This window comes from Hemitrygon akajei, chromosome 8, assembly GCF_048418815.1.
Source record: "Hemitrygon akajei chromosome 8, sHemAka1.3, whole genome shotgun sequence".
Classification (NCBI taxonomy): Eukaryota; Metazoa; Chordata; class Chondrichthyes; order Myliobatiformes; family Dasyatidae; genus Hemitrygon; species Hemitrygon akajei.
The window spans coordinates 86,951,730-86,978,750 of record NC_133131.1 but is presented as its reverse complement, the minus strand read 5'-3'; the positions used below and the strand labels follow the sequence as shown (position 1 = coordinate 86,978,750).

At 40.2% G+C, this 27,021-nt stretch overlaps 1 protein-coding gene across 2 annotated transcripts in view; it reads right to left on the bottom strand.

Moving 5' to 3' along the window:
• dgkb (diacylglycerol kinase, beta) overlaps window positions 1-27,021 on the bottom strand; it is a 768,700-nt gene that overhangs the window by 563,926 nt on the left and 177,753 nt on the right. For both annotated transcript variants that reach the window (XM_073054135.1, XM_073054136.1), the window contains exons 4-5: window positions 14,531-14,551; window positions 6,386-6,551 (exon numbers count right to left, since the gene is read on the bottom strand). In XM_073054135.1, coding sequence (XP_072910236.1) covers window positions 6,386-6,551; window positions 14,531-14,551 — 187 coding nt within the window. The remainder of the gene's footprint in view (window positions 1-6,385; window positions 6,552-14,530; window positions 14,552-27,021) is intronic.

Here is a 27,021-nt window from a genome sequence, read left to right as displayed (position 1 = left end):
TTGTTACATCAGGTAGGAGGTACAGAAGCTTGAAGGCACACACTCAGCGATTCAGGAATAGCTTCTTCCCCTCTGCCATCTGATTTCTAACTGGACATTGAACCCATGAATACTACCTCATTTTTTTTTTAATTTCTGTTTTTGCACCACTTATACAGGTCCACAATCCCATATTCGAAATCCTTGGGGCCAGTTGCATTTCTGAATTCAGAATCTTTTGGATTTCAGAATCTCTCTCCTTATTGGTTCCAGGACCCCCTGCGGATACCAAAAAACACGTATGCTCAAGTCCCTTATTTAACCTGTCTCAGTGTGGGTGGACTTTAGGACCTGGCGGAGCTCCAGATTTATGCACATCCTCCTGTATACTTTAAATCATCTCTAGATTACTTATAATACCTGATACAATGTAAATACTATGTAAATAGTTACTATACTGTATTGTTTAGGGAATAATGACAAGAAAAATATGTTATTTCCAACTAAAACATTCAATAAAACATAAAAATATACAGCTTCAAACGAACCAAATCAAACACATGGTAAATGACTTATTGGAATAAATGTAGAACGTCACTGTCACTATAAAACTTCAGAAACTTGTCTTTCTGTTTCTTTAAATCATATACAGTGGTAGTTCCGACACCATATTCTTCAGTCAGATGCCACACAGACACACCACGATCAAGCTTCTGAAATAACTCCACTTTCTGTGTTATTGATAATGATAGATGTTTCCTTCTCTTTCTCTCATTGCTACCCATAGGGGTATCTACAGCCCTTTTTGACATTTTCACAGTGAAATTAAACACAAAGTCAACAGTTAACACAAAATATCAGTGAACAGCAAATGCACGTGTAACCAGTACGAGCGCTGAGCCACAACTGATGTCTGGCGGCCTCTGCTAGTGCTGCCACGTCACACCTGAGTGACGTCAGCTGTTGGCGAAAAAAACTTCGGTTTTCGGAGCTTTTTGGATTTCAGAATTTTGGATAAGGGATTGTGGACTGTATTAATTATATTAATCTAGCTACTTAATATATATATCTACGGTAATTCAGGTTTGTTTTCTATGTTTGTCATGTTCACAAATTCCACAATATGTGTGGTGATATTAAACCTGATTCTGATTCAAACAGTAAAGTGAAGAATATGGCTAAATGCTGCTGACATTTGTTTTGTAGGTTTCAGAACAGGGGAACAGGGGAAATCCACCCACTCTGGCCTCCTTTCGATCATCAGTAGCAATGAAAGAATCATTGCTCGTGCTATCAATCAGCAGTTTCTCATCAATAAACTTACTATAGATCCTCAGGTTAAGCTTTTGCCATTACTTCAGATCCAATTCTCTTTTTATGCTTCAACAAAATGAACTCCAGGGGTGACCTGACATCAATGCAACTATTAACTGAACCCAGTACCTGAAGAGCCCTGATAAAATTGAAGTCATTATGAGTAACCCAAGTGGAGCGAGCCTAATCCCAAATTCAGAAGTGATAATGTTTCCTGATACTATGCTGTATCCAGTTTTGATAAGACCAACTATCTCCACATACAACAAGATTCAGGAAATATGTAGGCTAGAGTTATGAAAAGGTAGTATTTATACTGCACAATTGCCAGGCACTCACTATTTTCAAAAAAAATGGCAGCCTAATGTCTCTCCTTAGGATTCTGATCCTCAAAATTACATTGTTATTGATCAGAAACACAGCAGAGCCAGGTACATAAATGCCACAAATTTTAAAGAAGGTCAGAGTATTAATTCTGCTTTAATAGCTCACCTTTCTAAATGGCAAGTAACATACTGCCTGGATAAATACAGATAATTTACATTTAAGTGAAATGTATTACAGGACAGTCTGATTGATTAGCAGTCTATTCAGTGCCTTAGGCATAAACTTCCTCTATTCTGGATGCTTTGGTGGCCTTACATATTGTCCATGGACTCCATTTTAGGAACCGACAGAGCCTTTTTAACAGCAGCTGAGAAAAACACCTTGAAGGACTGGGACAATAAAGACAGAGCAGTAACATCCCCTGAAAGTCACAATTTTTCTCATGTATACTTGATCAAATAATCATCCTTCCTTCCTCAGCTATGAGCTGATATTCGGAAATTTCCTTCCAGATTTAATTTGGAAGAAACCTTGTGCAATGTAAACTGCACCCAAAAGGGCAATAAAGATGAGCAACAAATACTGGTTATTTGTGATGTCTAGATATATGTGATAAAAATTTAGAAAACAATCGATTCCACGATCTCTTTAGTGACAGAAAAAAAACCATATTCCAGCTCTTTTTTGATGTTTCAATGCACGAGTGACCAATAAAGGTATTGTCTAAATTCATTAAACAGAGAAAGCTGAGGTGGGAGCTGGAAATACTTGAACATAGCTTGCTCTAGTCATGAACTTTCTCGGCATCCAGTTGAAAGGTGCTGTTGGAAATTTTCAATGCATGAAATTGCTTGCTGATTCTTGAAGGAAATTACACACATTATTTAAAGAGTTAAATAATGAAAACACAGCAACTTCTATTAACTTGGAGAAATTACAGAACTACAATAGTACTCTTCTGACAATCCTGATGCAGGAAGGTTACTGCAGCCCATAAATTAACAGCTTATTAAATGAAAGTAAAAACATATATTAATATATATCAATAATAAAATATTCAATGAGTGTAGGACTATTAGTTGTTTATTGATATTATGTGGTAAGCACACTTTTCAACAAGAATGGTCATAATTAAGAAATGTACATGACTCACAGTTGGTCCATGGTTATACTTTTCCATATAGAGATAAAACATAAAGATTAATATTTTAAGAAATGGAATTGAAACTAGCCAATAAGTTGTCATATTGCTGTAATTATGGTTAAAGAATTTTCAGCCTATCCTAGAAACCCACTGTCACAAAGAATGGAATCAACACAGTACGAAATTGAACCTAAAGACAAATTGGTCTACCTATAAGCCTAGAATAAAACACCTGATATGATCCCCAGGACATCAAAATGACAGATAGCCATCTCTCACATGTACAGTTTAGGCAACAAGTTTGCTGACCTCTGATTGATCATCTTGGATTCTGTGAATTGGAGTAAGAGCCAAGCTTCAGGAGTAGAATACAGAACTAAGTTCACAAAACAATTATTTTTCTAATTTCAGCCCCCAAATTTGATCTTCTTCAAAAAAGACACAAACTCAGAGTGATTTTTTCCTTATCTAACTTCTATAACTCAACTACGTAAAACCAATCCACAAGGTTTACAACGTGGACAAAATGGCATCGGTCCCAAAATGGACCCTTGTTCAGTTTACAACAGCTGGCTTTATAAAATATATACTTCCAACCAAACAATAGAACTTTGGTGCTATCAGAAACAGTATGAAAGCTTAGGGCACATAATCACTCTGCAAATTGCAGCACTTCTTGAACAAGTCATGTTCACCCTACCATGGTACAACATTTCCATATATTAAATCAACCTCTCAGATCCATATGCAAAACTTACAACAAAAACTTGACATAGCTGATCCCACCACATCTGTTCCACTTTCCTAATCCATTGCCTGCACCTTGCAAGGCACTTTTTCTAACTGCAGGAAACACAGCTATAGCATATCCTCTTTATATCACAACATTGACCTGTTCTATAAATAACCATTGGAGGCCCAATAGCTTTATAATCTGTACTTCTTTGGCTATTTTACTAACACAGAGTAGGTAAACTACTAAATGAATGTTGATGGCTTCCAAAATCCTTCCTCTCTGTTGTACAGCAAGATTGGTGAATTGCTTGTATGTCCCTACATAGTTATTCCGACATCAAGCCCTGGTTGGGCTTTTTTTGCAGCTGCTCACTATTTGGTGAAACCAAAGCCATTGCTTCCAGCATCTGCTGCACACACCAGTCATATTCTCAGGATGAACTAGACAACCCAGGGGAATTTGTAATCCAAAACAGATGGCTTAAGGTCAAATAGGAAGTGAAAATGTTTTCATTTCAAATAAGATCCTTATGTGACTTGAAGTCACCCTCCAGCTTAATGAATATGTAAGAAATAATCCAATCTCACAGAAAGGTTTGGCCATTGAAATCAGTCAGGGAAACTGCTTGCCTCCCTCAACAAGCTTTCTGTTGTAAAGCTATTATTATCCAAATGCCCCTTGACTCAAAAAACCTGAAGGTAAGTGCACATTGCATAATGCAAGTGCTTTGGTAGCAGTTCTCGAAGCTAGATATAGCAGGGGCATTTCCTGTATAGTCAAAATTGTCTCCAAATGCCCAATCATTCAACATCTCAGAATCAGAATCTGGTTTTATAAATTAAGTTATATATGGCAGAAAGGAAGAAGTTGTCATTGTCTTAAGGCTCTTTCCTGATGATAGCAATAACAGTCATGTCCTTGGTGGTGGGGAGGTTATTGTTCATAATGGAAGTGGATGAGTTTACAACCCTCTGTTGCTTTATCCAAACCTGTGCAATGGCCCCTCCATACCAGACGGTGATGCAACCAGCTAGAATACTCCACAGTATATCTGTAGGAATTTGCTAACATACCAAGGCTCCACAAATACTTTAGCAAATATAGCCGCTGTTGTGCCTTCTTTGTAATTTAGATCACTCTGATCTAGAGTTTCTGAACATTTATTAATCCCTTTACCTCATCATCAGAAACAAACCTTTTGTCACATCAGTACAGCATTATAGAACAAAGTCAGAAATAATTGATTTGAAGCGTTGATCTGGTTTCTCCCTCCACAGACAGTGCCTAACTACTGTCCTCTTCAATTCCATACTGTATACTTCATTGTAGTGTTTTGTTAAGTGTTCTCTATGCTGGTTTGAAGAGCTATAACGTGTGGGATTGTACTGGGATCAGGAGTTGCATTCCACAATTTTACAGTCTTTGTTAATGACTGTGGAAGATATTGAAACCAGTGCCTAAGTTTTATGACAATGGAAGTCAAGTGGAAGAATAAGCTATGAAGACACAAAATGTAGATAGAAAAAAAAAGAGATATATTAAATAACATAGAAAATCTCTGCAAGCCATTATAGAACTGAGAGAGAAGCAAGAGTTAACACTACTGGTTCAATGATTGCTGGGTACTTCAGAATTCCAGCATTTGCAGTCTTTCAACATTTTGGTCTGAGGTCCTTCTTTAGGACCTGAAAAAGGGGCTTGGACTGAAAAGAAGACTATTTATTCATTTCCACAGATGCTGCCTGACCTGCTGAGTTCCTCTAGCATTTTGTGTGTTGCTCTGGATTTCCAGTATCTCCAGACTTCCTTGTCTCTATGATCAGTAGTCTTTTTCTTTCAAAAATACCGAACGACTAGACAAGAATGTGGAACTATATGTAGAGAAAGAAAAATAATTCTCTTTGGAAAGATAAAAAAAGATTGGGAACTAGGAAATGAACAGCAATCAGAAAGGCAAATAATGTTACACTTTGTTGGAAGATAAATGGAATAAAAGGTAATTTATGTGTTAATTTAATTTAATTAATGTTTTAATTAAAACATAATTTAAACAATTACAGAGAAGTGTACATATTGAGTCTTTCTGAGATCACGCCTTGACTCTCATGCTAATATTTTTACAATAAATGACTCATTTGACTTGCAGGAAGGGCAACAAAAAAATTCACTGGACTGACTCTTGCAATGAGGGAGTTACTGTACTTTGTAAGGAAAAGCTGACAGTTTGCTGAGCGGACCAGGTCTCTTTTCCCCAGATGCTGGAGAAAGTGAAAAGTAATCTCATTCAAACACGTGGGTGTCTGGAAAGGCTTGACAGGTGAATGATTAGGGAATGCTTTTCTTGAGACTGTGGAATCTTGAGCTTAGGGCTAGAGTGACTGAAGGAGGTCTTGACCTTCACTCAAAGGAAAACGTATCTTCAAAATTCTGTGTGCCAGAGGGCTATGGTTGCTCATTCAAGGAATATATAATACAAAACAAAAAGCAACTGATATTTGAATGCAAAGAGAATCTATGGGGATAATACAGGAAAAGAGATGATCAGCTATGACCTAACTTAATGGTTGTACAGACAGGAAGATCTGAAAGGCCCATTCTTCCTTTTATTTCTTATGATCCATCACCCTTTTCTTTAAAGAAATGTCTCTTAACTTCTCCTCTTTCAGCAATTATCATAAACTAGTTCCTCAGCTGGACTGCCCAACCTAAGGGAAAATATTCTTTTTCTCTCACCCTATTAAATTTCTTTGGAAATGCAGAACAATGGAAATAGCCAACAGAGCCTCATGTTTCCCCTTGGTAACTTTACCATTCAAGCCACTGTTCAGGCTTTCTGAAAACAGAAATACAGTGTACATATTGATTCAGAGGCCCCTACTGCTTACCCCCTGCACTGAGCGAAGGACTGCTGGAGTTTCTCGCCTGTGATGAAGGTCTTGGAATAGATGATTTGTTCTTGAATGACAGGAACAGATGCCGACAGAAGTCATCAGACAGCTCAGCTTCCAAGAATGTCTTCATAAACAGTTTGAAACCTTCAAAGTCTATTGACTAGAGATAAAATAAACAACAGTCACTCTCAGAGAAAATAACAAAAATACTAGAAAATAGCTTTAATTTAAAATTAAGGCCTCTATAACTCCAGTTGAAATATAAAGTTTTATTTATAGTATATGTTTCAATGTGGAACACTTCTCTTCATTAGTTGCAATCTTTCTTGATTGTCATATTTTATAATGTGATGAATATTACAATTTTTATATCAAAAGCTAGTCTAGTATTTGCCATTCTTTAAATAAAGTTAAGCTTTAAATCATGCAGGTTACAGAATATATCCAGAAAACAGTAATATCATTTTCTTTAACAAATGTTTCAGTTGTACATTGTCCATTTCTTTATCACATAACTCAGCCAAAGATCTGATCAACTCATGACTACCTTATTCCAAATTACTTAAAAATGTAGTGGAGTTCTTTGATGCATAATCACCTACAAATAGTGCACAAAGGGCAATTAGAAATAGCTCCATACTACATTACATGTACCAATGAAGTTGTAGATTTCAATCAATTATTCTGTATATGCACTATCTCAGAAGAATGATTTCTGAAGTTTAATTTAAGGATCAACATATCAACACTCGGCCATGAAGGCTGAGGGTTTAGAGAGATACTTTTGTACCCTTATATTTATGGAACATTGCAAAGATGATTACAACATAATTAAGCACTTCCATTTTTATGTTCAGAAATATTCAAAGAAAAACAGATATGGTTGATTTCAAGCTCCTTTAGACATCTTGAGAATTGGATGTACAAAGCTAAAACTAGGAGGACATTAAATTCCGAGGATGTCTCATACCATTCCAATTTGTGATAGGACGGCAATAAATAACAAAGGTAAGCAGAAGCTACACCAGAAAGATGCCTTAAATTTGATCCAAAACTAATAAAGCTCAACTTCTTAGCATTATAGTTGCCTGATGCCTTTATACTGTTCTTTACCAGATTCAAAACCCAGGACACAAAAGCAATCTTTCACCATTTCAATAGTTTTTATTTGACGAGAGCAATTCATTGCCTTCAGACCAACAGGAAAGCTGAACACGACACATGACTTTGTGGCCAGACTTTGAATTTTCATTGAATACTCTACATGAGATCCTACTCATTTCTCATCTCACTTCACAATTCAGTGACTGGTTGCCACATTATTAGAAGCATGTGGAGGCTTTGGAGAGGGTGCATGGGTAGTTCACCAGGATTTTGCCTGGACTGGAGTACATTAGCTATAAGGTTGGTGAAAATTTGGATTGTTTTATCTTGAGAATTGGAAGTTGCCTGACAAATTAATAGAAATATATAAAAATATGAGAGGCATAAATAAGGTAGTTAATCAGGAGTCATCCTCCCCCAGCCCCCAGAAGGTTAAAATGGCAAATATTACAAGGCATAGTTTTAAAATAAGAATGGGGAAGTTTAAAGAAGATACTGGATATGAGGCAAGTTCTTTTGAATGTTAAGATCCTGGAAAACACTGACAGAGTCATTAGTGAAAAAAGATACAACACCAGTATTTAAGATACATTTAGATAGGCATGTGAACAGGCAGGAAATGAAAGGATATAAACTGTGTGCAGACAGATGAGGTTAATTTAATTTGGCATTATGGTAAGCATAAACACCATAGGCTGAAGGGACTGTATGTGGGCTGTGCTGTTGTATGTTCTATGACTTAAACATTAATATTATGGAAAACATCCAACCTGGTATCATCTATAAAAACATGAAACATTGTACAATATACCATCTGCAGAATCCATAGATGATTAGGTTTAGTACCGACTAAAGTCAGATGGAGAGTTGAGTGTGTGGGCTCTGGAGCTGCGGAATGCCTAACAAGCATTTGAGCAAAGTACTAGAGGTCAAGTAAGGATTATACCTATCAATTGTCACTCACGCTCACAGTCTCAGAAAATCAGCTGAACTAGAGAAAGTTAGACATCTTCAGCATTTCTAGGAAAATTACATTAAATAATTTGTAATGTATGCCTTTAATTCAAATCGATTATTTAGAAAAGCACACTTTAAATAGAATTGCATGTCTTCAAGCATAGGTCATTCTGCAACTCATCAATTTGTGGGAAGATCTGTGAAATATTCAATCTCTTTAGGACCAGGGACAGTAATGAGCAGCTCAAACAATCTAATTTTCCATTTGCCAATCATGTTTTGAGCCCAGCAAACAACACAAGGGGTAAATAAGTTGCAGTTTATTACATGTCTTTGAACTCAATACCTGTAATACCCAGTTCATTTAACACAATAGCCTAGACTATGAGTTTTAATTCCATATTCACCCTGTGCCAAAGACTGTTAATACATCACACAGTCAAGTATATAATTGGGCTTAGTTTACAGCAAAATAACTTCCTGACATTCACATCAAAGCATGCACACAATTAGCCTGAAGCAAAGCTATTTGAAATACCATCAACTTTTACATAGGATCACGTTTCAAATATTCAGATTAAGGTCTGGGAGAGAGTAGAACATTTGGCCCACTCCAACAAAGCATCAGCATGATAATTAAATGCATTCTTCTAAGCAAGATACCAATGCTCTTTGAGTCTATTTCCATTAAAAATCCGCAAATGGTTAGTTATGGAAAACATGAAGTGGAATGCAAGGAAAAAACTTTGTGCTGCCTCTACACTTACGTGATCACTGAATGTGGGCAACCATTCATGGCACAGCATATTGACTTAATTCTCAGCAGAAGAGATACTGTTGTGTATAACTACTTAAAATGGACCTGCAATCGCAATGGGTTTGTCAATAGCCCTTCAAAGCCTCATGAGCAGCACCACAGATCGAATGCAAGTTGCGCTGCAGTAATAGGGACCCTGCACATGCCTAGATAAATATTTTAATGCTTGATCTGTTCTATCCCAACAGACAGTTTTGTAGTTCTAAGCAGATAATTGGTGTTTGTATCTTCCAGTCTCATCAAGTCAGATCCAAGAATCTATTGTTTTAATTAAACATTTTGGCATAGTCAAAGGATCTAGCAGATGCAATAGAAAGCAAAAATGTTTAGAGTAAGAAGGAAGACCCCTTCTGCAAAGAATACTGAGTACCAGGATGGACTGATGTCTCCATGGGGTTTGGAGATTGGCCAGTTTGCTGGCTGATCATGTTGTGTTGGTGGATTGCATCAACAAGCTGGATCCTCGAGGATTAAAGATGAGACGCCATCTATCGTCTGTACTAAAGGGGTTAGGGTTTCCAAACAAGAGGGAGAGCCAGAGGGAGATTTTTAGCTGCTAGTGCTCATCTTAAACTAGCAACACAAGACAATCTCTTGGAAAGAGGAGCAAATAGGGGATCTTAAATGTGAGGTGGAGGTATTGAATCAACAGGGCATTAGCATGGCAAAGGCCACCCAGTCGGCACAGACCTGGGCTAAGGTGATGGAGGGAAAGAGGGTCATGATCACCTGCTGCCTGGCCAAAGTCCAGCAGCAGGAAGTGGCATGGGGGGCTAATTGGCAACCAGACCTAGTGAATGTCCGGGCTATCCAATGATGTGGATAGCTGGGATGAGGATATTTGGTTTGATGGTGAGAATCAGGATGAGAGGGTGGAAAGCTGCACTCTTCCCCATGCTCCCCAGCCCTAGAAAGCACGGCCATTTAAGGTGTCCACGTCCACCGAACTGTGGTCTGATGATGATAGATTTTAGACAAATGAATAAGCACATCTTGCCCTTCACAGCAGCTGTAGTGGCCATTTCATGGAACACAGGAGGTAGGGAGGGGAAGCATTAGCATGCTGTAGTGGATTTGGCCAACACTTTCTTTTCCATTCTCTGATCGCCAGGTTCCAAGACCAGTTTGCCTTTACCTGAGAAGGCAGGTAGTATACCTTTCGTCATCTTCCACAGGGATTTTTGTAGAGCCCGACCTTGAGCCATGACATTATAGCTCGAGGCTGACAAGGGATCTCACTCAATCCAAACATCTCAGTGTCCCATATAATGCAGAGGCCCTTGGAGAGGATAGTGGGGGAGGTACTGGACAAGGTGGTTACCTCCCTGAGGGAGAGGAGATGGTCTATTAATCTCAACAAGATCTAAGGCCCTAGCCAGAATGTTTTGTTCCTGGCAATACAACAGCATTCTGGACATGGCAAAATACTCAATGGTCCCCAACTCTAAAGAGAAGACCCAGTGGTATTAGGGGCTACTTAATAATGATTCTGGTGTGTGCCGCACGGCCAAGTGGTTAGGGAGTTCGGCTAGCGACCTGGAAGTCATGAGTTCGAGCCAAGCCGAGGCAGTGTGTGTGTCCTTGAGCAAGGCACTCAACCACACAATGCTCCAGTCTACCCAGCTGAAAAATGGGTACAGGCAAAAAAAAATGCTGGGCGTGAACCTCGTAACAGACTGGCGTCCTATCCGGGGGGTGGGGGGGGGGGCGTCTCCTACTCTCAGTCGCTTCACGCCACAGAAACCGGCATAAGCACCAGCCTGATGAGCCACGAAGGCTCGGGACAGGACTTTGACTTTGAATAATGATACTGAGATGATATCAGGTATCCCAGAAAAAAAAGACCTATTTGGGTTCCCGACCAGCAAGCCACCTTTGAGACTGACAAACCAGCTGTTGAACTGGCCCATTTCACCTATACAATGGGGCAAATACCTTGAGGGGAAAAAAAACGTGTGGTTCACCATTGTCTCCATCTATCGGCAGAAAATGGAGGAAGGCCACTGCCCACCACCCTAGAATGGGGCAAGTAGTAACAGTCGAGGGGGAAGGAAGATCCTGCCAACTAAGAGAACTCATGGCTGTGACCATGCCCCTACGTGAGGTCACAGGGTGGGTGTGAATATACACCAGCTCATGGGTTGCGGAGAATGAGATGACCGTATGGATGCCCCAATGGCATGGGGAAAACTGGGAGATACATGCATGGTTTCTTTGGAGGCTATCCGATTGGGAAAACTGGGCGTCAGTGTTGGCAGATCACTGTCTACCATGTAGATGCCCACACTTCTCGTGACACGGAGGAGGAGGCAAAAAGCATTGCTGTTGACAGAACTGCTCAGATAGTGACAACCATGGCGTCACCAGAGGGTTGTTTGGCCCTATGGGCACATCAGAAGAGTAGGATTCTAGGGGTATGTTAGGGAGTACTCTAGCATTAAATATCAGGCAGAATATAGCAGATATTGATTCAAACTAGAACCGAGCTTCAGTTGTTAATGTAAATGTAAAGATGTTCAGGAAGCTTGCAATTAGCCTTCAGGTTTTATTGTAAATTACAAGCAATAAACTAAAGTTAAAAGCCCACCGACTAAGATATTTTTTTGCAAAATGGTGACCATGAGACATATGCATATACATGAGTCAAACGTTAAGAAAATTGGATTGTGTTAATTAGCCTGTGTCAAACCAGGCAACATGGGCCAAGTTATTTGCACCACTGCGACTTGAGTTCAAGCTGGCAGACCAGCATGATGTTGCCACTCAGCTTATCAAACATGGTTACAGGTAGAGACAATCAATAGTTTGTGTACTTATGATACCTGTGTACATGGAGACAACCCTGACAACATTAATCTTGGGTGTCTGGCTCTCCGGCGTCATAAGTCTTTAAGAATATTTCTGCTAATTATTTTCTCCCAAAAGCATTTGAACCTTCGGAGATGCCTTATCGATTACTATGTGCTTTCACAAAGGAACCATTTGTCAACCCAAAGTATTGAAGTAAACAATGTCATTGTAACTACTGAAATTGTATTGCAACACCTACTGTTGGTTTTGATCTCAAGAGTATAAAAATGTGATGTGCCTTTGGGTTTGTGAGCCTCTACCCAGAGTGTCTCCAGAATGATGCCTGCTTGTTGTGCTGAATAAAGACTTGGTTTTCACGATGTTCAATGTCTCTCCAGTGACTTTATTCACAGTCACAGTAGGGTGGAAGGAGTAAGGAAATGGGCTGAGCCCTGAGGGGTAGCACTCAGGTGTGATAAAGCCAAAGCAGCAGTGAATTGTCCAATATGCCTGCAGGTGAAGACAAGGGGATTGCCAGAGAGAAAACCAGAGGGGTATGAGGGCTGACCAGAATTGACAAGTGGACAACATTGGGCTTTTACCTATGTATTATAAAATGAGATGTGTTGATTATGGTGGATGGTTACTTCAAGGTGCTGATGGCAGTGCCCTGTAGCCATGCTAATCCGGAGCATACAATTGAGGGTCTGCAACTTTAATCCTCCATGTGTGGAATCCTCTGGAAATACAGTCAGATGATGGCTCACATTTTGCAGGAGCCAAGGTACAAGATTTGGCCGCAGAGTCCAGGATACTGTGTGGTTAGTTCACATTCCCTACTACCCACATGCTGAAGGGTGGATCGAGCAGATGAAACGGGCTGCTGAAACAGCAGAATAAGTTGCAAACACCAACTTGCATCCAGTTGGGTGTCCTACAACAGGCAGTGGACAACTTGAATTCCAGAGCTGCAGGGCAGGAGGGGTCCCCATTGTCCTGACGTTTGGCAGTGACTGACCCTCAAAAGATAGAATTGGAAGAAAAGTGGAGGAAGGTAAGGGAAGGAGGGTGATGTCCTGGGAATAGAAACAGTAAGTAAGGCAGGTGCTATCAGAGACTCAGAAAAGAGAGAAGTAACATGGACAAGACAGAGACAGCAAATATCGATGATCTGTAGAAAAACAAAAGAACGATAAACAGAGCTTTAAAAAGGAACATAAAAATAAACATGCATAGGCCATCAAAATAAAGGTAATTGGGGATGTCATTTTCCTCTTAACAATACTGCACCTGAAAACGTGGGCAGAAGCTGCATGAGGAATGGTTGCTTAGGCAAAACCATCTATTACATTGAAATGTTCTCCATGTCTACATTCAATTAAGTGACAGAATGGACAGTATGTGTGATAGGATCTAACCATCATTTTTAATAAATCTATTAACTTGGAACTATTTATAATTAAAGAAATCTTCACTTTTAACAGAAATTTCCAATTTTTGATAAAAAGATGAAACCATTAAATCTGAAGGAAGTAAACTGCCAGTTTGTGTCTTCAGCATTTGATTTCTCCTTTTAGGGTTTCGTTACTTGGACCTTTCCTCCAATACAAGTAAAAACAGAAGCCACAAATAATTCTGGCATCTTCCCTCTTCCTTTCCAGCCCTGATGAAAGGTCTCAGCCCGAAATATCAACTGTATTTTTTTAGTAGATGCTGTGCGTCCTGCTGAGTTCCTGCAGAATTTTGTATGAAAAGTCACAAATATTCCATTCCATCAATGTGTGCAAGTAATTTTTACATTTGTTTTTTTTTAAAGAAGTATGAAACATTTGCAAATTTATGAAATCTATGGATCTTCAAGTCAGAAAAGGGATAAGGAAAATACTGATCCTCTATGACAATTTTTGTCTTTCTCTTGCCTCCTGTAGGTATCGACAATTGATTGTGCTAGAACTTCCACTAGTCCTGATTGTGTGCATTGACAAACACACTGATGAGTCCTGACTGAGAACGTGCAGTCTATTTCACTGAAAGTGATTTCACCCTTTGTTCAAAGTTGAAAGCTAGCAAAGACAATTGGACAACCATCAAAACAGCAGTCTCCAGCCACTATAAAGCAAAAATGTTTAAATGCTGGCTACTTATTCTAATAGACCAAAAGGTTAACTCTCCTTCTCCATAGTAGTCTGTCTGACTGAACATTTCCAACATTCTCTCTTTATACCCAATCAATTTTCTCCCCCAGACACACTTCAGTAATGTTTGAACACAGTCAGGAATTGAGCCTGGTGTTTTACCATTATACTCTGTAAGCCATCAGTATTGAAGTTGACTACAATAATTTTAATTCCTTAATTTTTACTCTACACAAACACATCCAATGGTGTTCATGCCCAAGTAAAGGTCCCAGCTGTTCTCACACCATTCCTTCATCATAAAGCACAGTACATTCTTGAGTATGTAACACTTACTTGACTGAGAATATCTTCCTTCTGAATAGCAGATCAGGGAAAAAGAGGAAGTAATATGTTAGTGCAGGTGATGATATTTAAAGTATTTAAACAAGAATAGACTGAAAGAGCATTAGACTTCGACACATTTAAAATATAAATTGAGGTCTTTGACTATAAAAAACTGTTAAAAAGAGATTAATAACCAATTTGATACAAATAATGTAAATGTGAACCATACAGTATCTTTCATGACTCTAATATATTTCAATTACCTTTATAACCAATTAACTTTATTTTTATGTAGCCACTATTGTAACATCAAATGGCAGCCACCTCATACATAACAAACAACACTTTGATGCTGACTAGATTAGCTGTGTTAGTAAAGTTGATTGGGTTATAAATGTTGGCCAACAGATTGACCCCTTGTTCTTCCTTAAAATTACACCATTTATTTTAATGTCTGTCAGAATGAATAGGGAAATGGTCTGGAAATTTAAAAAAAAAGTCATTTAATAGTTTTGCATAGGAACTGATCATTCAGTCTAGGATAACTGGTCATGATTCCTTTGAATGTCAGAGGCAACATAAGGCCGATTTCTACAAACATTTCTGATGCCTCAGTTTAACATCTTACCCTAAAAATGACAGACTGCAATGGAATATCATCTTGTGTTCGGGACTCAGGTCTTCAAACCAATATTTAAACAATGGTCTTCAATCTGATCAGTCAATTATATCAGCAGGCCGCACAAGAGACTCCACTGGCATTGAGTCCCACTTACATAAATGCCTTGGTTCCAGAATGCAAACCTAGATTTGACCTAAAACACATTCCCAAAAAACTTTGAAATCTCATATTTCAGAATGAGTTGCAACAGAAGAAAAATCTTTAAATCCATACGTATTGGTTCACATTGTCTTTTAATTTAGACGTTTGTAAATTGCACAGCAACTGATGTAATAAACTGCTGTGATTTATAAATATACAAACTCTTTTTCCCACCTAGAACACTAAACAATTCTGAACTGAAAACCTTTTCACACCTAGAACACTTAGCAACTCTGAACTGCATCATTATTATATCCAAAAAATGTTATCACTTGTGCATTTTATAAAAATTGCTCCCAAGAATCAGCCAAAGTTTGCCTTCAAATTCATTTTATGGCTGCTTTTGGACAAGTCTGATCAATATCTCATCTCCAATTAACCACCTTTTCTCATTTCCCTCATAACCATTACTGAACAAAATCTATCAAAGTTTATTTATTATCAAAGTGTTTATACAATTGTGAAAAAATCTCCTTACAGGCAGCCACAAAACAAAGAAACCCAGTAGAATCCATTTAAAAAGGAAACCTGTCAGACACCAATGTGCAGAAAAAAATACAAATCACACAATCAAGAAACGTAAGCCAATAACATTCAAAACTGAAGTTTGCAAAAGCAAGTCCACAGCCACGAAGCCAGCCATCAATGCAGCCAATCCAGGAACCCATTAGTTGCAGGCCACAGCTTCAGTTCAGCGCAGAGACAGGTAAACGTTGTGGAGCAGCAAGCTGAACAAAGGCCCAACACTTTCCTCCAGCTGCGGCACCTTGACCTTTTCAATCTGGCCTGACGCTTAAATCAGCCAAACCTTGGGTTGTTCCTCTCTCTTGAATCCAGGCCCTGCCGCTTCAATACACTCTTGAGCCCAGGCCCCGCTGCTTCGACTTGGCCCATACCTGACCTTTCCAATCTGGCCCGGTGCTTAAATCTCACTCTTCATAATTCTTAATTAGAGTCTAAGAATAATCCAGCATGGAAAAGGCCACTCAGCCCAATGGATCAATACAGAACACAGCATCCTCCTTGCTTGTTCCGGTTGCCTGCATTCTTCCCTCGACCCTCCAACCCCCTTCCCTTCATGTACTCATCCAAATGTCTCTTAAATGTTGCAATTGTACCTGCCTCGACCACTTTTTCTAGCATGTAATCCCAGGTGCTCACTACCTTCTGTGTGAAGTTACCTCACTGATCTCTTAAATATCTCCCCTCTTGACCTGTATCTGTGCCCCCTAGTTTTGGGGAAAAAACTATGACCATCCACCTCATCCATGACCCTTATGATTTTATGAACTTCTAAGAAGTCACGTCTTATTATCCTGTACTAAAGGAATAAAGATCCAGCATGGCCAACTTCTCCCTCTAACTTACCACCTCTAGTCCAAGCAGCATCCTCAAATCTCTTCTTCACCCTCTGCAGCTTGACAATGTCTTTCCTATAATGGTGTGACCAAAACTGTGCACTAGACTCCAATTATGGTCTCACCAACAACTTGTATAACTGCAGCAACATGTCCCTATTCTTCAGCTCACTTCCCTATCTGATGCAAGCAGCATGCTGAAGACCTTCCCCACCTTGTCTACTTATGCAGCCACTTTCAGTGAACTGTGACCTTGTACTCCAGGTCCTTCCATTCCACCATCATCAAGACCCCACCCCACCAAGTTCAGTATCAGCAAACTTGCTAATTATGACTTGCACATTCACATCCAAATCATTTACAATAAATAATGAATAAGTGGTCCCAACACTGACCCTTAGGGTACCCCACTAGTCACAGGCCACATCAAAGGATCGACCATCAAACTCAGTTTCCTATCAGAGTTATTTGAGTCCACTTCACTATCTTCTCCTAAATTCTATACAAACTAATCTTCCAGACTAGACTTTTTTCGAAGGCCTTACTAAAATCCACATAGACAATACCCATTGCCCTACCTTCATCCATACCCTGAGTTAACTCTGAAAAACTCCTAAAGATTTGTCATACATGGCCTCACATGCACAAAACCATGCCTAATGTTCCAAGACAGTTGCATAGTGGTTAGTGCGCTGTCCAGTGTAAGCAGCCACGACTGGGGTTCAATTCCCGCCTCTGTAAGGAGATTGGATCTTTATCCTTCGACCGTGTGAGTTTCCTCTGGATGCTCCAGTTCCAGCAAAGATTAAGGTTAGTAAATTTTGGGTATGCTATGTTGGTGCAAGAAGCATGGTGATACTCACAGGCTGCCACAGCACAATTCTTAGATCGTGTTGGTCACCGACAGAAACAACACATTTCAGTGTATGTTTTGAAGTACATGCAACAAAGAAAACCAATCTAATCTGGTCAGGTCTTGACTATCCAAGTAATGGTAAACCTTGTCCCTCAGATTCCCTGATAAATCCATCTCATCCTTCTTTCTGCCCTCCTGATATCCCTTTTAAGTCTGCTCTTTCGGATATTATCTTGTATCCACCTGCTTAAAATCATTTACCTGTACGCTTCCTTCTTCCTGAACAGAGCCTCCATATCAAGGTTTCCTGAAGCTTCACGTCAACAGGAACATACTGCCCCAGGACTCTTGATATGACCCTTTTAAAAGCCTCCTCCTTGCCAACTGTTCCTTTGTCTTCATATAGTCACTCAGGCAACTCAAGCTAGATCCTGGCTAATCACAACTCTTCTCCAGTTCCCAACTTATACCTGAGGATCTGCTCTTTCTTTTTTTGTAACTATTTTTAAAACTAATAGAATTGTCATCACTAGACACAAAATGCATCCCAACTGCCACTTCAGTTACTTGACCTGCCTTGTTCCCCAACAAGTGTTGCAATGGAGCGTAGGGAGACGACCCAAGTGCAGGACACAGGCATGGAAGCTTGACACGGAGACAGATTTGAACTTGACTCAGACAAGGAGCCGGGACTCGGAACGTGACTCAGACACTGAGCCGGGACTTGGACTTGACTCGGACACGGAGCCAGGAACTGGAACATGGAGCCGGGAACTGTAACACGGATTCGGAGCCTGGACTTGGACTTGACTAACAGCCAACAAAACAAAATGACACACAGCTCACATCCCGGCTCGGAGCAGTGGCAAAACAGCCGGACCCACTCAACTGGACACGAGATGACGAAAACAAACAACAACGAACAAAACGTATTTTGACACAGAGAAATTCATGAAGATGGTCCCTTATTCTTGGCGGCTCGGAAGATTCATCGCCGCCCTGGCTACGGTGACTAACCAGCCACTTGACTCGAAGCAGGAACAGCAGATGACAGGTTCTTGACTCGACCCCGGAACTGCGACCGGCAGGCTCTCGACTCGACTCATTCTCGGCAGCCCAGAATGAGCACAGCCGCACTGGCTATGGTGACGAACCAGCAGCGAATAGATGAAAGCCGCAGTCTTTATGCTGCCAGTTCGAATGAGGATCAGGTGCTCTAATCAAGGAGCCCAGTGGAACACGGAGAAAAGGAAATTAATGGAAATGAGTAGTTAATGGACCAGACCATGACAACAGGAGATCCAGTATTACTCTGCCTAAGTAGGTTTTTCTAAATTTTGCACAAAGAAATTATCTTGAACTCACCACACAAATTCTGCCCTATCCAGGCCTTTCATACCTTAGGTAGTGCAGCTGATAGATGAAAAATTACAGCAGGCCATTGTTTTGCAATACAATTAATTACAAATTCATGGCTCTCAACATAGAAATATTATTTAATCCACCACCAGTGCTCAGCCTGAGGGTTGGTTTATTGAGAGATAATCACCTTATTGGTCAGAATGATGAAGAAATCCAAAAATAAATTCATTCGAGATTGCAAAGTAGGAAATTGATCCATTACCTTTAGGAATCTGAATTACCAGAATATGACAGGTGTGAAAAACTTTTTTTGGGGATTATTTGAGAATAATCAAGGAATAGGGAAGCAGGGAAAAGAGAGATAAGTGATGCATATTGGGAACAGTGATAAGGCCAGGACAGACACCACAAGTATATTGAAGAACAGATGGACCTCAGAGAACATCTACTGAATCAGCGAAGACAGAAATACCAATAGGCAATGTGGTTGGGAAGTCATATGGGATACAAATCTTCATTAGTTGAGTCAATGAATACAGAATTAGGGAGATTATGCTCAGCTGGAGTACTATGTGAAGTTTTTGCTGCCATGTTTTAAGGATGATGTGATAGCACTGGAGAGGGTCCAGAAGAGATTCAATAGGATGTTGCCTGAAATGGAGCAGCTTGGTTATGAAGAGAATTTATAGAACCCAAGTCTTTTCTCTTAGAATGGAGAAAGGCATGACTGAGGTGTATAAAATTTGGAGTTTATAGATAGGGTAGACTGCAGGAAACTTTTCTCCATGTCGGAAATAGATCAAATTTGAGGACATTAAATCTACCTAAAATATATTTAGGTAAGGGGGAAGAAATTTTGAGGGAATATGAGAGATGTAGATTCAGAACTGTACAGCACAGAAACAGGCTTTTTGGGCCATTATGTTTGTCTTACTCAACCTACATTAATTCCATATTTCTCTGTGGTCTGATCGTTCAAGGACCTATCCAGTTTCAACTTCAATATTGTTACTATTTCTGCCTCGACCTCCTGCTCTAGCTGTTAATTCCAAATATCAACTACAACTCTGAGAAATATTTACCCCTCAGGTCTCTGTGGTTTTAAAAAAATTTATTCTCCCTTTCTCATCTTAAACTTATGTCCTGAGTCCTGATGTAATCTTCGTCAAAAACATCAACCTTCACTCTGCCTCCACAGCCACAGCCTGATCCATTAAATTAATTCAGCAGTTTGTTTTGGGTTTTTCTTTTACTCCTCATCAAAGCTTCTGTAGTCCTTTGTGTTCTCTATACCCTGAAGTTTTAGACTCACCCATCATGGGAAACAGACACTGGCAATCAATTTGATTTATGTCGCTCAAAATGTCATCTAACTCTATCATATCACCTCTCAATCTTCTGTACTTCAGGATAAACAGACCTAGCTTATCCAATCTCTCCTAATCTAACCAACACCCTTGTGAATTGCTTCTGCACCATCTCTAACTCAGACATGTCCTTCTTGTACTGACGTAACACTCCCAGTGCAGCCTAATCAATGCTATGAACAACTGTAACATGATGTCCCAACTTTCAAATTCACTGCCTCAGCCAACAAAAACAAGCATGGCATGCTCCTTCTTCACTCTGTCTACCTGGGTTCCTACTTTCAGGGAACTATGTGTCACAACCACGGATTCAGCAGCGCAGCAGATTAGGCAATTGCGCTCGTGAATATGTACGTGTCAGCTAATTATTATTTAACTCCATTCATTCTGTCATAGTATTTCAGAGGGTCTAAATGAGATCACTGGGCACAAAGAAAAGGCTGGGAATATCAATAACTGTAGCGCTTCTCTTCCTGACGAACTTAACATATTCTACACAAGATTCGAACAGAAGAGGAGCGTCCCGCCCCCTCCAGATGAACCAGACCTGGTGGCATCAAGATTCATCATCACTGAGGAAGACATTAGCAGAGCCTTCCTGAAGATAAATCCAAGGAAGGCAACGGGCCTAGATGGCGTCCCGGGATGGGTTCTCCGAGCCTGTGCAAGCAAGCTAGCTGGAGTGTTTGCTGACATCCTCAACTGCTCCCTGCTTCAGTCTAAGATCCCTCGTATTTTAAGAAGGCAACGATAATCCCGGTGCCGAAGAAGAGCAAGGTGGCATGCCTGAATGACTACCGACCTGTGGCTCTAACATCAATTGCTATGAAGTGTTTCGAGCGATTGGTTATGGCACACATCAACCATAACCTACTGGTCAACCTCGATGCTTTGCAATTCGCCTACCAGAGCAACAGCTCAACGGCAGATGCCATCTCTCTGGCACTACATTCCTCCTTAGAACACCTGGAGAATAAAGACGCATATGTAAGGCTCCTTTTCATCGACTACAGCTCTGCCTTTAATACCATCATTCCAAATAAACTGATTCCTAAGCTCTGGAACCTGGGACTTAGCACTCAGATCTGCAGCTGGATCTTCAACTTCCTCACAGACAGGACCCAGGCTGTAAAGGTAGGAAACAAGCTCTCCTCTACAATCACTCTGAGCACTGGTGCCCCACAAGGCTGTGTACTCAGCCCCCTGCTGTACTCACTGTACACCCATGATTGTGTAGCCAAGTTTCCATTGAACTCAATGTACAAGTTTGCTGATGACACCACAATTGTAGGCCATATCTTGGGTAATGATGAGTCTGAGTACAGAGAGGAAATTAAGAACCTGGTGGCATGGTGCGAAGACAATAACCTATCCCTCAACGTCAGCAAGACGAAGGAATTGGTTGTTGACTTCAGAAGGAGTAGCAGACTGCACAACCCCATCTACATCGGTGGTGCACAGGTGGAACAGGTCAAAAGCTTTAAGTTCCTCGGGGTGAATATCACAAATGACCTGACTTGGTCTAACCAAGCAGAATCCACTGCCAAGAAGGCCCACCAGCGCCTATACTTCCTGAGAAAGCTGAAGAAATTTGGCCTGTCCCCTAAAACCCTCACTAATTTTTATAGGTGACCTGACTTGCACTACCTTACTTTCCCTTTTCTATTTTCTAATTATGATTTATAATTTAAATTTTTATTATATTTACTTCGATTTGTACTTCAGGGAGCACGAAGCGCAGAACCAAATATCGCTGTGATGATTGTTCGGTCTAGTATAAATTGTTTGGTGACAATAAAGTAAAGACTTGAACCCAGGACAGGACACAGAAACACTTCTCTTCCTGCATTCTGCCTTGCCTGAGAAATTGGACTCTTGAGTCAACTGAATCTGAGGACTAGCGATATTTGTTTAATCCTTAGTTGTTGTTTTCAGCTGAAATGTAGCCTTTGTTTTCCATTTGAGTGTTCTACCCTGTTTGCCCTAGTGTTTATTGTTTTCTTTCCTTTTAATACTGTTCACATTAAAGTCTGTGATCTATCGACCTGCTTCAGTGCCTCTCACTCCGCACTCGGGCCATGTCCGACCCATCGGGTAACCCTATGCACTTGTATGCACTCCCATTGCTGTCTCTAAGGAATTGGCATAGTTCTCCCTGTGACCATGTGGGTTTCTTCCACATGCTCTGGTTTCCTTCTACATTTCAAAGACAATGGTAAATTGGTCACATGGGTGTAATTGGGTGGTGCGGGTTTGTTGGTCCAGAAGGACCTTTTTCCGTGCTGCATCTTTAAATTGAGTACAGAAATAACTCAAAGTCTTTCCATTCAACAACACTTTCCAGGGCTCTGCCATTCACAATGCATGTCCTGCCCTAGTTAAACTTTACAAAAGATATCACTTTGCCTATTTGAGTTAAATGCCATCTGTCTTAGACAATATTCTTCACGGTTTACTGTCCCACGATCTCCAAACTTACTGATCTACATTCTCATCTAAATCGTTAATATCTATGACAAACAGAGGATCCTTGAGGTACACCACTGATCAGAAGCCTTCAGTAAAATGCGTCATTTGTGGTGACAACCAACACACCCAAGGTTGTGCTGGGGACCACTGACATATGTCACTATATATTCTGCTGCTAACACAGCATGTCCACAATGCTCAGCAGAACAACACAGAACACAATAATCAACAAAACATCAACAGCAGAGCAAACTGTTCCTTCCTCCCACACTGTTTTAACCCCAGGGCATGCCATCTTCTCCAGCCTCCGGCTGACTCAGATTTGTACCTGGGCTTGCAAACATTGAGCTCTAACTTCCCCAGCAGACTCAGATTTGCAAACTTGGATCCTCATCCCACTACCAAGCCAATTTTGTTCTCAATTTACCAGCTTGCCTTGGATTCCAAGTGTTCTACCTTCCAGACCAGCCAAGTATGTGGAACCTTGCTGAAGTCCATGTAGGCAATGTCATTCACCCTCCCTGCCCTTGTCAATTCGCTTGGACACCTCTTCCATAAATTAATCAAGCAAATCCAAGAAAAATTATTATCTACGAACAAAGTAATTTTAAGACAGACCTAAAATGCTGTTAAATCAGTGCTGGTTCAAGCCAGATTTTGCATTTAGCAATATGTAAATGAGTTTACGAGATCATGTACAAATTAACCTGGAACCATAGAATGCAACAAGGCAGGAGGCCCATGTATTTGGCAAACTGACTTTAACAAGCTGATAAAAGTGATGATCTGCCCATGTGTTGGGAACATTATATATTTCGTATTAAATTTCAATAAGTTTGCAGTTGGATTGGTAAGGTGCACTGCTGTAGGCTAATATCTATTTGATCATCAGTTCATTCTTCTGCTCAAAAGGCAGAACACATGTGAATCTTTCCCCATTAAGTAAGCACAAAAATATTATTTTCACCTCCTGAGCGAAGTAGAGGCATTGGTGAGCTTTCTTGCCTACGGCACCTACGTGGTTGGACTAGGAGAGGTTATTGGTGATGTTCACTCCGAGGAATTTGAAGTTTTCAACCCTCTCAACCTCAACAATGTTGATGAATAGCAGAATGTGTACAGACCCACTTCCTGAATAATTACGACATCTGAAACTGCTCAAGATACCAGTTACTGATTGGCAATGTCTCATTCAAAGACTCACTTGCCCTGACTTTGTTATCTTTAATCAGCTTCATCCCATCTAGTCTGATATATTACCCCCAATTTTAATGAAAAGCACCTATGTGGCACTTTATCAGATGCCTTCAGGAAATCTACATTCACTACATCCACTGTTGTTTTTGTCCACCATCATTATACGTTCAAATATCTCAAATTGGCCCAAAATAATTTTCCTTTTAAATGCAACCTTGTTGATTCTGTATGATTGAATTATAAATTTCTAATTATCCTGTCATTACCTCCTGAATAGTTGATTCCAGCATTTCCCAATGACAGAAATTCAACTAACTGATCTATAATTTCCTGCTTTTTGTCTCATTACAGTTTTGAATGGTAGCATCAATTTGCAGTTTTCCAGTCACTGGTAGCTCAAAAGAAATGGTAGATTACAATCAACAAATCCACCATTGCAGCAGCCACTTCTTTAAGACTTTATAATGCAGATCAAGATACTTAGCTTTCAGTTCCATTTCTTTGCCTGCAACTTTTTTTGCAGTGACAGATTGTTCTTCAAGTTTCTTCCTGCCTTCATTATCTATTATTATTGAGATATGTTTAGTGTTTCTACGACAGAAGCTGTTCCAAAACAACTCAGAATCTCTACCACCTTCTAACAACATTTCTAAATAGTGATTCTCTAGTGCCATCTACTAAGTGACCAATGTTTACTTTAGCTCTGTGGTCCCCAAAGCAAGCTATATCACCTCCAAAGGGGCAGTGGGAGTTTCAAAGGGGGCAATAAAGATAAAAGGTGTAGTGGATGTTTGCTTACTAGCGAGGGGGCAGCTGCGGGGGGGGGGGGGGTTGCAAACTTAATTTGAGCAAAGAATGACTTATTATAAGCATTTGATCCACAGTGCCACATAATTGATTAAAGTAATCACATAATTACTTCACTTCCTGTTCTCTTTGCTTGTTACAGTTGTTGAAAAGCAATGTGGTACTTCCGTATTTGGCAAATCATCAGAGAGATATGAAACACTCTGGTTTCTTCGGCTGTGTGAGTGTAGGGAAGACAATACCGGCCCCGCCAAACGCGTTAGATTGAGGTGTGAGCCCCTACCACTCCAAATTCACTGCTTATGTAATTTGCCACCCTATTACAAATTAATACCATGAAATAACAGAAGAATCCTATTTGTGAATCTTAACTAAAGGATTAGAAAAGAATAACAAAAAGAAAAAGGGCCCATTCTAATTAAACAGTCAAATGTACACAAGTTGGAGCTCATCTTGAACTTCTCTGTCAGTCATACATTGGGCCCTCAGTTAACATGAAAGCATACTTCTGCGGGCATACTTAGCAAATCTATAAAACAACTGCAAGCAGGATCTGTAAACTGTAAATATCAGAACTGTAAACTAAACAAACTGTGCGAATGCAGATAATAAGTAAATAATGAGCATGAAATAACAAGATAAAAAAAGGTCCTTAAATGAGTGCAGTTATCTTTTGTTCAAGAGCCTGATGGTTGAGGGGTAGTAACTGTTCTTGAACCTAGTGGTGTGGGCCCTGAAGCACCTGATGGCAGCTGCAAGCAAAGAGCGTGGCCTGGGTGGTTATGATCTTTGATGATGGGTGCTGCTTTTCTATGGCAATGTTTCATGTACGTAGATGTGCTCAGTGGTTGGGAAGGTTTTACCTGAGATGTATTGGGCTGGATCCACTACCTTTTGTAGAATTTTCCACTCAAAGGCACTGGTGTTCCCATACCAAGCCTTAATGCAGCCAATCAGCACACTTGCCACTACACACCTATAGAAGTTTGTCAAGGTTTTTGGTGACTTGCTGAATCTTCACAAACTGTTGAGGAAATTGTCACAGTCCCGACCGTTAATTCCCCATTTTCTCTTAGGCTACATCCACACTACACTGGATAAATCCGTCACCAAAGCTTTTTCTCTTCGTTTTTACCCTCCGTCCACACTAAAACGTCGTTTTCATCTCCCAAAACCAGAGCTTTTCAGAAACGCTCTCCAGGGTGTGTAATTTCAAAAACGCCGCTCGGGCAGATCAGTGTGGACGGGGTAACTGAAGAAATCTGAAAACACTGTCATGACAGATGGTGACAGCAGCTCCCCATTTCATTGTTTTCTTGAACGTAACCAAACAATTTCAGAACTGACGGCAATGAGACTGAAGCCAGATGAGTTAGAAATGTAATCACCAAATACTTTGACCCATATCTTACTGAATAAATAAGTATACTCACTTTGCTCTGTTTGCTGTCCTTGCTTGTATGAAGGTGGTTTACCTATTTATGCAAGTACTTCTCTGACAATGGATGTGTAACAGCCTAATGTAACATTGTATGGAAATACAAGATAACACTGATGCAGACATGTTTTATACGTTAAACAAGGGGCTTTATTAATGCAACAGAGTTCGTCAGTTTTTCAATGTTCGTCATCAGCCGGGTCATGCTGTTCGTGAACTCCCTGTCGGTTGCTTCCATACGCTCCAGTGTTTGTTTCTTTTTAGTTTTAAGTCCTCTTGCACAAGAGCCAACAGCTGCCCGTCGTTTAAGTTTTTCTAGTCTGTAACTGAACAAACACGCAACAAGTCTTTCACGGCGAGATTCAACACCAAACATGTCGCTTGTTTTCAGTAGATGTGCCCTGCGCATGCGCAGTAGGAGGAGATTCCCCGAAATATCCGTTTCAATGTGGAGAGAGATATTTTTTAAAACACGTATTGTGAACGCCTATCATTTTTATGCGAAACCAGCATTTTCAAAATTATCCTGTCTCGTTTGGACGTAGCCTTAATTCCCTTCGATGGCTACACACCTGGTTCTCATCAAGACCTGCAGCATAAAATCCCCAGCATTGCATCCACTCATTGCCAGATTATTGTTTTAGCCAGTGTGGTAATTAATGTTCCTGGCCACTTAGGATTGTAAATTCTAAGTTTTACTTCAGTACCGAGGGTTACCTGTGTAACTCCGTCTCTCCGTATCAAGAAAAGTATTGTCTTGATGCACCATCAATAACTCTAGGAGACTGGAAGTGAACGATAGGCTTTTATTAACAGCGAGAAA